We start from the raw sequence: 11744 nt of genomic DNA on the forward strand, positions 1-11744 counted from the left end.
CTGCTCCCTCTGACACACTGGCAACTCCACCCCCTTCACTCCGTTCCGGTGGAGAAGCCGGCTCCGACCTCCAACTCCCCCTGGGGATTCCCCCTTCGCTCCCCTGCTCCTGTCCGCCTCCCCCTTTGGCTCCCCTCGGCCTGATCAGGGGGGCTTCCTTCTGGGAGTCCTCTGACTCACTGGACAAACTCATGGACGACCTTGGGTCATTGTCATCCTCTTCCTCGTCGCTCTGGGATTCTTCCCCCTCGCTCTCTGTCTCCTCCCTCATCTGCTCTTCTCCCCCTGAACCCCTGACACCTGTCTTTGTTAGAAAATAGTGGAACTTCCTAAATTTCACAATTCACAAAATGCCTCTGAAATGAAACAGCCTCTCTCTTTTTCTAATTTCAGGGTGCTGAACACAACTATGATAATAAAATTTGTTGACTGGCTCCTGTTGAGGAGATACAAAGATGGTCATGTATAAATGTCCCAGTCCACATTGTGTACATGATTTCATTTGGCAAGGTGCATTTCATACTCCTGATTGCACCATACGGTGCCATATTGCATCATACACACCAACCCCAGGACCAATGACCTGCAGTTGAGTCATGACATCCCGGTTTTATTATCTCTGACGTAAGATGATGTGCTCATTGGTGTAAAGCAAAGCCTCGCAGGCATCACAGGGCGAAAGAAATGGACAGTAGCATAACCAGTTCTGCACAGTGAAGGACATCCCATTCCCAGCGCCGTAGCAAGCCAATCAGGCACCTGGCGTACATGCCCTGCGCCCAGTGGTGGGGCCAGTCACCCACAGGGCAGGGCGGGGCCAGCCAGGGCAGGATGCTCCGCTGGGCCTCCGAGAAGCCTGCCTCCTCCAACTCAGCGATCCAACAGCTGAGGGGGAGGCAGATGGCAGACTGTTTGGGGCAGTGAGGAACCAGCGAGCAGTCAAGCCAATCCATCACTCCCAAGAGAGACGCATGGCTTGGGCGCGCTGCAGGCCCCACAATGAGTGCCGCCTGCCATTTTGTCACCCCCCAGTAGTGACACACGGGGCTCCGGAACGGATCCCGTTTGCATCCAGAGGTACCACTGTATTTTTGATGAATTCAGACGACGAAAAGGGAGGCAAACTGAAGTCAGGTTCTTCTCAGCCTCCAGCATGTAAGGATGATCCACACGTCTGCCTCAGAAAATAATTGGCAGCCAGTGCCGTCGGGCCAGGAAGGTACAATATGCTCAACCATCTTGCCCCAGTGAGCATTCAAGTCACCAAATTCTGCACCAGCTGAAATTTCTGAACTATCTTAAGAGGCAACCATGAAATACTGAGGCAACCATGAAATACACCTCCATCGTTCAGCCTGGATGCTGAGGTTCTCCTCCAAGGGTCTTCTGCTGGTTCCCGAATTGCAAAAAGTGAGATTACAGGGAACCAGGCAGAAGGCCTCAAAATTGGTGCCAAAGTATTGCTACCCTCCTTTTCTGCCCCATTGTGTTCTTTTTTTTTTAGACTGTAAGCCTGCAGGGACCAGGGCTGTCTTATCTTAACTGATAGTATGCAAGCTGCTCTGGGAACCATTTTGTTGTTCTTGTTGGAAAGCCTGGAACAACTGCTCTCAGAAAACAAACAAAAATGGTCTGTCAGACGTGCTTGAAGAAGAAGACTGACCCTGACTGGTGCACAGATCAGCAGCCATAACAAAGGTTGGCCAGGAGATAGGGGAGCAATTCAGACAAGACCACCCAGAGGAATGGGCCTCTGCCCTGCCAAACCTCCAGGGTTGCATAGCTATATGGCTAAATATACATCATCCTAGCTGTTCATGGTTTACCCAGCCACCTGCTGTCCAGCACCTTGACATCTCTCATCCAACCATAGTCCTTGGAAAGACTTTCACTACTCATTAAGAGTCTCCTCTTTTTTTAGTTTTTTATTTATATTTTCAAATGTATACATTTCATTAGTTTTACAATCAATTTAACATTTCAAAATTTGACTTCCTTCCCCCTCTTACAGCGGTTCCTTATATTCATGTTTTCTGTCTTCTGCATATCCATACTCTTATAAAATTGCAGGTTATTACATTAATCCTGCTAATATTTTTATCTGTTTCTAATTTATCTGGAAATATTCAATAAACCATTTCCATTCTTTTATAAAAAGTTTGTTATCTTGATTTCTTATTTTTCCGGTAAGTTTTGCCATTTGTGCATATTCCATGAGTTTCTGTATCCATTCTTCTTTTACTGGGACTTCTGCTTCTTTCCACTTTGGGGCAAGTCACATTCTTGCTGCTGTAGTAGTATACAGAAATAAATTTCTATACAATTTAGGTAGTTCTGTCCCTGTAATTCCCAAAAGGAAAGCTTCTGGGTTGTTGTCGTTTTTTACAAACGTTATTTTAAACATCTTTTCCAATTCATTATATATCATTTCCCAATAAGCCTTTTTTTTTAAAGATATTTATTAAGAGTTTCAAGATTACAAAAAAGAAGAAAAATAATACAGAAAAACCAATACAATAACACAACAACAAAGAAAAAAAATACAAATCCCATATTACATATCTTTATCTTTCATGTGCTTGTTTCCTTGACCTCCTCACACCTCCCTTTTTGTATTCTAGCTTAATTAGTTATTTCAGCAAATTCTTTCCATCTTTTTCAATTTTTATTGAATAATTTATCTTGACAGTCTAACCTATTAATTAACTCAGCAAATCCTTTCCATCTTTCACCATATTCTGTTATTCAATTTGCCTTACTTTATTTAATCTTATCTTACCGTAAAATACCTTAAAACTTAAAACTTTATGCTTATTTATACATAACTCCTTTTATCATTTCTACTAAAGCAAGACAGTTTCATTCCAACATTTCCCCTAATATTCATTAATTTTACACTAATTCCCAAAATAAAAGTTTTTCTTTATAGACTTTCTTCCAATTTTCACCCAGCGTCTCTTCTTCCTGGTCTCGGGTTATGTCAGTCCTTACTGTCCATTCCATCTAGTCCATCAACCTGGTAATCTTATGTCCGAGGCTCTTAAATCTCTTCCATGCCCCTTCTGCAGATCTTCTTGTTGTTTATACTTGCACTTTTCCTTGTCTTTTGTTGGTCTCTTTCTTGATTTCTTTCCTTTCTCATTGAGGAGTAGGTCTCTGGGGGATTCCAGCCCATAATTATCTCCATCTCCCCTCATCAGACCAGCCCATTCCCCACAGTCCCACTCCCCACAGTCATCAATATAATCCAAAAATTATTTGACAGCATATTTCAAAGTCCCTCCAAAGTTAAGAGCCTCCTCAGCTCCAGGCTCCCCCTGGCCCACTCCAAATTCAATCTTCCAAAACAGCGGCTTATGCTCCTGCAGGGCCTCGGATCTCTCCATTTGTATTGCTTGAGGTGCAACCGCAACCTCCTCCATTATCATCTGCCCTTGCACTTGCCCAGTCGAGCCAGTTTCCTGAGTTGGTCCCTGTATGATTTCTGTGTCAGTATTCCCTGTTTGTCCACATTCACTAACTACAACAGTCATCAAATCCAACTTCTCATTCATCAAATCCATCTTCTCATGCAACTGCTCCAGCAAAGCATTTGTCTTACAAAAAGCAAGCACCAAAACTTTCTCCCAACACATTTTTATTCAAGGTCAAAAGACTGGTCCCACGATCTTAATCTCGCAGCTGTAAAGTCCCCAAGTAAACTGCAGCAACAATTTGACAAGCTCCCTCTAGAGGAGACAATTTCTATTTGTGTCCATCTTTTTAAAGCATGTCCAACAAAAGAAAGTTACTTTCAATTTTCAAATATTTTGTTTCTTTAGAATGCAAAAGGCAACATTGGAATCAGTTTGTTTCTCTTTTTTAGCTATCTGTCAAAATGTTCCGTTCACAGTCAATGGACGTCTCCAACAATTTCTGTCTCTGACACCCCGTTTCCAGGTTTGGGACGGTGGAAACTTATTTTTCTTTACTCCCTCTCCTGCAGGCTTAAACAGTCAAATCCCCCCCCCCTTTTCTCCTGCTTCCAAGGGGGTTTTAGTGGTTATAAATGAAGGAAATTTCGACCTTTACAAACAACTTTCCAGGCTATTAGCTTACAAGGTTTTTGCTTCAGTCTATTTACAAAAAGCGGAAGGCGGACTTCCTGTTTTGAACCTTCCCGCTTTGGTGCCAAATTAGGGTGTTTCTTGATCCAATTTTCCGTTTCTACTCATGGGTACTTGTTTAGAGTCCAATTGTCAACAGGAAAAAGTCAGCGCTCTCCAGCAATGGCTATGCGGCTTCCCTCCGTGAAAGTAGCAATCAGTTCGCAGCACCGCGCCGCTCACCCCACTTCACTCCGGAGCCACAAAATGGGGTTCCCCGCGAGTAAGTGCCCTGCCGAACCCCACATTCCCAGGCTTCCTCCACCTGGGATTTCTAGCGGGTCCCCACCTTCGCCGCGGCGGGAAAACCCAGTTTCCACAGAGCCAGTTCCTCCGGTCGGAGGAACTCCGCCATTTGCTGATAGCGCTAACCCGGAAGTCCACCACAAATGACCATTTCCCAATAAGCTTTAACCTTACTACAAGACCACCACATATGATAAAAAGAACCTTCCTTCTCTTGACATTTCCAACATGTATTTGATTTAAATTTTTATATTTTTGCTAATTTGAGATTAAGAGTCTCATGCTCTACCTACTGGAGAGACGTTAGGTTCCTCCTTAACTGGCTCATACGAGATTGATGGTCTCACTGGTAATGTGTCCAACCTAAATTCCACATCACTCCCCTTCTCCACTTGACTCAGGGTGTGCTGTGAGGACCACTGAGCAGGAATCTAGCTGTTTCCTAATTGCCTTGCATGTAAGAGATCAACTGGCTTGACTTTAATAGTAAAATTAGAAAAACAATATCAGGTGTTGTCATTTTTACTCCATACAGTGGTACCTTGGTTCTCAGACTTAATCTGTTCCCGAAGTCCATTCCAAAACCAAAGTGTTCAAAAACCAAGGTGCACTTTCCCATAGAAAGTAATGCAAAATGGGTTAATCCATTCCAGACTTTTAAAAACAAGCCTTAAATCAGCAATTTAACATGGGTTTTACTATCTATCGAGACCACTGATCCATAAAATGAAAGCAATAAACAATGTACTGCAGTCACACAATCAATCAGTAGCTGAACTGGGTTCCACACAGTCACAAAAACAAAAAAAGAGTCGCAAAAACAAAAACACAAAATAAATAACAAAGACAGACAGACTTCAGTGTAACACTCAAAACAGAAGTGTGGCACTCAAAATGGAGCATGTTTGCCTTCCAAAGAAAGTTTGCAAACTGGGATACTTAATTCCAGGTTTGCGGTGTTTGGTTTCCAAGTTGTTTGGGTACCAAGGCGTTTGAGAACCAAGGTACCACTGTACTATATTTTAACTTGGATGGGTCTTATGCCCATAACAAGACATGATTTCAACAACAAAAGATTAGTCCTGGGGGTGTGGAGCAGATGGACCCCTGGCTCTCGGCTCCTTTTGATCACAGCCCAGGCCTCCGTTGGTGGTGGAGTTCACCACAAACCACCACCCACAACTAACAGGAGAGGCCACAGGCCTTGGAGTCCTTCAGAACAAGCATCGAGGGGCAGAGTGTTCTCGGGTTTTTAGAAAATGTACTCACCACGGATAACAATTAGTTCTGAAAATCACCTGGTTCTCCCTCTCAAACACCCCACGACCTCTTTTAATTGCAGGACTGTACTGGCTTAGATGAAATTTAGGGACATAAGCAGAGGGATATAAATCCAGGCATCGCTTGAAGAACCGAGGTCTCTGCAGAAGTCACAGACATTCCTGAACTGCTGCAAAGCCTTGCAAGGATGAACATTGTGCTGATTACTCTTGTGTTTGCTGGCACCTGCTCAGCTGTTCCTAAGTACGAGGTTCCTGTACCAATTCCGATGATGCCAGACTTGGATCTAGAGAAGGTAAACGGCAACATTTTTCTCCTTCACTTATAACTAGGGATGGTGACAAATTTAGCAATAATTGAGCTTGCACAGCCTTGTTTACCTCCTTACAGACTTTGCAAGCTGACTGTGCCCTCTTTATAACCCACCTGTTTCTCCACGGAGCGCAAGGTGATGTACATGATTCTCCCCTTCCTCATTTAATCCCCACAACAACCCTATGAGGTAGATTGGGCTGAGAGGCAGTGACTGTGAGCTTCATGGCCGAACAGGAATTCGAATCCTGGTCTCTCCCATGCCCTAACCCAGTGGTTCTCCAAGGCTGTGTTGTACCACACTGGTGTGGCAGGAGAGGATGGCAAGTTTAGCAGGAAGAATCAAGGACCAATAAAGAAACGTTTAAACATTTCAGTGTAGTATGTATATATAGCATTGTTTTATACAGCCATACCTTAGTTCTCGAACGCCTTGGTACTCATACGTTTTGGCTCCTGAACGCTGCAAACCCAGAAATACGTGTTCCAGTTTGCGAATGTTTTTCGGAAGCTGAACATCTGATGCAACTTCTGCTCGACTGCAGGAAGCTCCTGCAGCCAATCAGAAGCCACTCCTTGGTTTCCAAACAGTTTCGGGAGGCGAATGGACTCCAGGAATTGATTAAGTTTGAGAACCAAGGTGCTACTGTACTTATAAAGTAGTTGTGTTCTGTGTTATTAATCAAGCCCTGCTAGGAGTTGCTTCTTTTCATTTTGCAATGTATTTCTTATCAATAACAACAACAACAACAACAACAACAACAACTTGATGTGGCTTGAAAAAAATTCCATTCTGAAAGAGGGGCCCGGAGTGGGAAGTCTGAAACCACTATGCTACTTTAGCTACCAGTCTACAATATATATTAAAATGTCTTTCTCAATAACACACAAACAAACCTCTTCTTTGTAGCTCACCGGTAAGTGGTTTCCTATTGCAACAGTACAGTATGACAAACAGACGAGAGAAGTCTATGGCTATTTAATGGAGCCCAAACAGAATGGACAACTGGTCCTCAAAATTGATGTTCCTAGGTAAGTCTGCATCCACTGCTATGATCATTATCTACCTTCACAGTATAAAGGGAAGGGTCCCGAGGCTTGGCCTGTTGCCTACCTACCCCTGCTTCTTTCTGCAGGGAGGCTAGGTTGTACACCCAGGGGTGCAGCCTAAGCTGCATCCCTGATCCCCGAAAGTCAATTACATCAGCTGAGATTCTGAATGTCTATTGGGCAGCTTCCCGTTGCTCCCTCTTCTTCTGAAACTGGGCAATGGGCCCCACAGAACTCCAGGACTGGCCAACTCCAAGCTGCTGATGGAGATGATGTCACAGGAAAATTTGTTCTCTGGCTGGGACAGAGGAAACCATATTTCCTAAAGTCACTACAACTTGATTCTCAGAGGAAACATGGCCCTGGCTGAGCACCTGGAACCCCTTTGAAATCTTGTGCAGATATTGGGGGAGGGAGGCGTGCTGATTGGGTGGGGAAGCAACTTGACAACCCTGCCTTTCCTTCCAGAAATGGAGATTGTCGGCGTAAAAAAGTTGTTCTATACCCTATAAAGCGGGCCGAATTTGATACTGAAGGTAAGTTTAATAGATTTCTCCATTATCTCCATCAAAACACACACATCCTTTATTTTGCATCTGTGTGACTCTCCTGACTGTTAATGGATCTTTTGTGGCTCTTTTTTCAACAGATGAGAAAACTACAGTACGCATTGTGGATACAGATTATGAGACTTACCATGTCATCCACTTCCTAATGGAGCATATGGGCATACTACAGCTCTATGGTATGTCTGGAGCTTCTTTGGGTGCCCTTGGCTACAATGGGCACACCTGTCAGCTTTTGAAAATCTCACCCATCCTCCCAGTTTGTATAAGGTAGGCATAGGAAACCTTCTGCCCTCCAGATGTTTTGGACTACAGTTCCCATCATCCCTGACCACAGGTCCTGTTAGCTAGGGATCATGGGAGTTGTAGGGCAAAACATCTGGAGGGCCGAAGGTTTCCTATGCCTGGTCTAGGGATATGTAAACACCACCACTAATTGCCAATAGAATAATCCACCACCACCCCACAGCTAGATTTGTCAGAAGAATTGGAGCATCACGATAAAACCCCAACAACAAATTTGCCATAATCTACTGGCAATTCAAATTTTTGTCCCCACGACAACCCTGCGAGGCACGGTAGCTTAAAGTGCTGTTTGACATGCTCTGTGCAAATGTGCCTCACAAGCCCTGAGGGTTGCATCAGGATGGGACAATTCAGAATGGAGAAGGAATACTGCCCAGGCTTCTGGTTTTTCATTTCAAACCTCCTCCTTCTGAAGCTGTTCTTTAAAAAGTGGGCAGGGAAGTAAGGAGTCAGGCAAGAGGTATTTGTCAAGATACCTAACAGCGTGATGCAGCAGCAAAAAAGAGCTAATGCAAATCTTAGCTGCAGCAGCAGAAATATATCAGTCCAGATCCAAATAAGTCACAGGACCACTCTATTCTGGCTTGGTCCAACCACACCTGGAATACAGTGTCCAGTTCTGGGTGCCACAATTTAAGGAGGATATTGACAAGCTGGAATGTGTGCTGAGGAGGGCAACCAAGGTGATCAAAGGAATGCAAATGAAGCCTTATGAGGAATGGTTGAGGGAGTGTTTATTTTTGCTTGGAAAAGAGACTGAGAGAATATATGATAGTCATATTCAAATATCGAAAGAACTGTCACATGGAAGAGGGAGCAAGCTTGTTTTCTCCTCCGGAGGGTAGGACTCAATCCAATAGATTCAAGTTACAAGGAAGGAGATTCGGACTAAATATCTGGAAGTATTTTCTGACAGTGAGAGCTGTTCAACAGTGGAATGGACTTCCTCGGGAGGTTGTGGACGCTCCTTCCTTGGAGGTTTTTAAGCAGAGGTTGGATGGTCATCAGTCATGGATCCTTTATCTGAGATTCCTGCATTGCAGGGGGCTAGATGACCCCAACTCTACCATTCTATGATCTATCCTCCTGCACTATGATGCTGATTCTCAATGCCAACTCCTTGTTTGTGTCTTAAGGCAGGGAACAGACTGTGTCAGATGAAGTGAAAGAAAAATTTAAAACTTTGGCCACAGATTTGCAATTCGATCCAGAGGCAATCGCCTATGTATCCGAAAATAGTAAGTGCAATTAATGCTTAAGATTTTCTCCGCCCTGGTTTGAAGGTATGGTGATGATGATGCTAGGCGCTTGGACTCTAGAGATCACCAGGTACAGTGGTGCCTTGCAAGACGAAAAGAATCCATTCCGCGATTCTCTTCATCTAGCGGTTTTGTCGTCTTGCGAAGCAAGCCCATTGACAGCTTAGCGGATTAGCGCTATTAGCGGTCTAGCGGCTTTTAGCGATCAGCTGAGAAGCGGCTTATCAGCAGATCAACTGTTAAGCGAGTTAGTGGCTTAGGAAAAGGGCGAAAAAAGTGAAAAGAAAACGTGGGAACTCGCAAGATTTTTTCGTCTTGCGAAGCAACCCCATAGAGAAATTTGTTTAGCGAAGCGCCTCCAAAACGGAAAACGCTTTCGTCTAGCGGGTTTTCTGTCTTGTGAGGCGTTCATCTTGCGGGGCACCACTGTATTATTAGAATCTGGATATGAAGCCTGATAAGGAACAGTTGAGGGAATTGGGTGATATTTAGCCTGGAGCAGAGGAGATTGAGAGAGGATGGGATAGTCTTCTTCAAATGTCTCCTGGGCTGTCACACAGAAGATGGAGTTAGGCAGACCTGTTCAGGGAAGTTTTTAGTGTATGACATATTAGTGTATTTTTGGTTGAAGCCGCCCAGAGTGGCTCTGGAGGCTAGCTTTTGAACTAGTGGATTCCAATTACAAGAAAGGGGATTCCAACTAAACATCAGGAAGTACTTTCTTACATTATTAGGATTTATTAAATTTGAAGATCTCGGGACAGTTCACAGAATAAAAATACAATATAAAACCACAAAAATACATAATAAAAAGGAGAAAAATAACAAAAAAAACCCCACCCATAAGCCATCTCTCCCACAAACACATGTAAAAGGACATAGACTGTTCATCAGCCCAAGGCCTGGGTGAAGGGGAATGTTTTTGCCCAGTGCCTAAATAGATATAACGGTGGTTCCAGGCAATCCTCCCTGGGGAGAATGCCCACAGAATGGGGAGCCACTGCAGAAAAGGTCCATTCTTGCATTGCCACCTTCCAGACCTTTTGTGGAAGAAGCACATGAAGAAAGGCCTCCCAAGATGATGGCAGGATCCAGGTTAGTTCATGTGGAGAAAAGCGGCCCTTGAGGTTTTATCAAGAGAAGGTTTCCTCCACATGTAGATAAGCATTATGGATCCTTTAAAAAAGAGAAACTCTACTGATATCTGAGAGCCAGTCTATTGTTGGCTATGGAGCAGGGCCCATAAGGAACAAAATCATCATCATCATCATCATCCTTAACTTGTTCTGTTCCCTGGACCCAATCCCCCATCTTGCTCATTCACTGACAGCATTTCTTTTCATCCACAGATCTCTGTATATAAGAAGATATGGAAAAGGTAAGATAATTAGTCCTCTGCACACTTATCTGGGAGGTCATAAGCTTTATTGAATTCAGTGGTGTTTACTCATGAGTAGACACATCTAAGGCAGTGGCGGAGCTTCATGCTCCAGCTCTGGGGGACAGAGAGCAGGCAGTGGTGGGGCTGGCTCGCGTCCCAGGGGCTCAGAAACATACTGGGAGCCAATGAAGATTTTCAGGACCAGTGTTATATGGTCTCAGCGGCCACTCCCAGTCACCAGTCTAGCTGCCGCATTCTGCATTAGTTGTAGTTTCTGGGACACCTTCAAAGGTAGCCCCAGGCCTCAGGCAGAAGTCTCCATGAACACTGATATTAGCTAGTTCAGACCTGAGACTCCTCCAGCAACTGAATCTGACATTGACACCTTCCTGCTGATTTGCTGATATTATTATTAAGATTATAAGGATTTTATATACCACCCTCTACCCAGAGGTCTCAAGGCAGTTAACATCTATGGCCTGGAGAGTAGGAACATTATCATTTGAAAACATTGGCAGATCAGGTTTTTGTTAAATGAGCAGGAGCAGGGTCCAGAGGAATACAACTGCAACCTTTTGTGGGTTTTCTCCATGGGCCGAGGTCCCCACCTCTTGCTGTGATAACGGGATCTCTTGTCTTTTGCAATTCCATGCAGAAAGCCAAAAATAACATGGGTAAGATGTCTGCGTGAGTATGGGAATGGAGGAATCATCCTGGAATCTGCCTCCTGCATTGCAAATATCAACCACCATTGTGAACCATTCCATTTGGAAAGAAAACTTGAATCATTTGGATCAGATATATATTCATAAATGGTATTCTAATCACATAAGTGGTACTGTTTTCTCTTCTGTTGGCCTAAGAGGGGAAAAAAACTATTATGTGTACACCCCAAATTCATAGCACTATATAAAAAGGGAAATTCCTGGATTCTGAGGTCCAGGCTTGGGGCAAGCACTCTTTGGTGAGAGAACTCCCGTCGAGATCACAAAATGCGCAGCAAAGTAAAGCATGGAAATATAGGTTGTGGGACCTTTAAAATGTGCTCTCTAAAGTGAATTCCAAAATGTCCCCATTAGAAAAAAAACCTTTCTAAAGTTTCCTTCTTCCCCCAGGAGACCACAAGTTTGGAAAATAAAACGTAATTTACTTATAAACTCTTCAAAGGTCAGGTTCATGGACTTCAGAAAATTGCATA

The 11744-nt window shown here is 43.9% G+C and overlaps 1 protein-coding gene across 1 annotated transcript; it reads left to right on the plus strand.

Annotated features, from left to right (window-relative positions):
- Positions 1-5770: 5770 nt before the first annotated feature.
- LOC309360251 (major urinary protein 3-like) lies at positions 5771-11378 on the plus strand. The gene is made up of 7 exons (XM_081894910.1): positions 5771-5967; positions 6895-7016; positions 7503-7570; positions 7684-7779; positions 9043-9144; positions 10515-10543; positions 11202-11378. The coding sequence occupies exons 1-6, from the start codon at positions 5860-5862 to the stop codon at positions 10526-10528; spliced, it is 510 nt and encodes a 169-aa protein (XP_081751036.1). The 5' UTR covers positions 5771-5859; the 3' UTR covers positions 10529-10543; positions 11202-11378.
- The last annotated feature ends 366 nt before the right edge of the window (positions 11379-11744 follow it).

The sequence above is a fragment of the Podarcis melisellensis genome, assembly GCF_964234715.1.
Source record: "Podarcis melisellensis genome assembly, chromosome: 17".
NCBI classification, from domain to species: Eukaryota; Metazoa; Chordata; class Lepidosauria; order Squamata; family Lacertidae; genus Podarcis; species Podarcis melisellensis.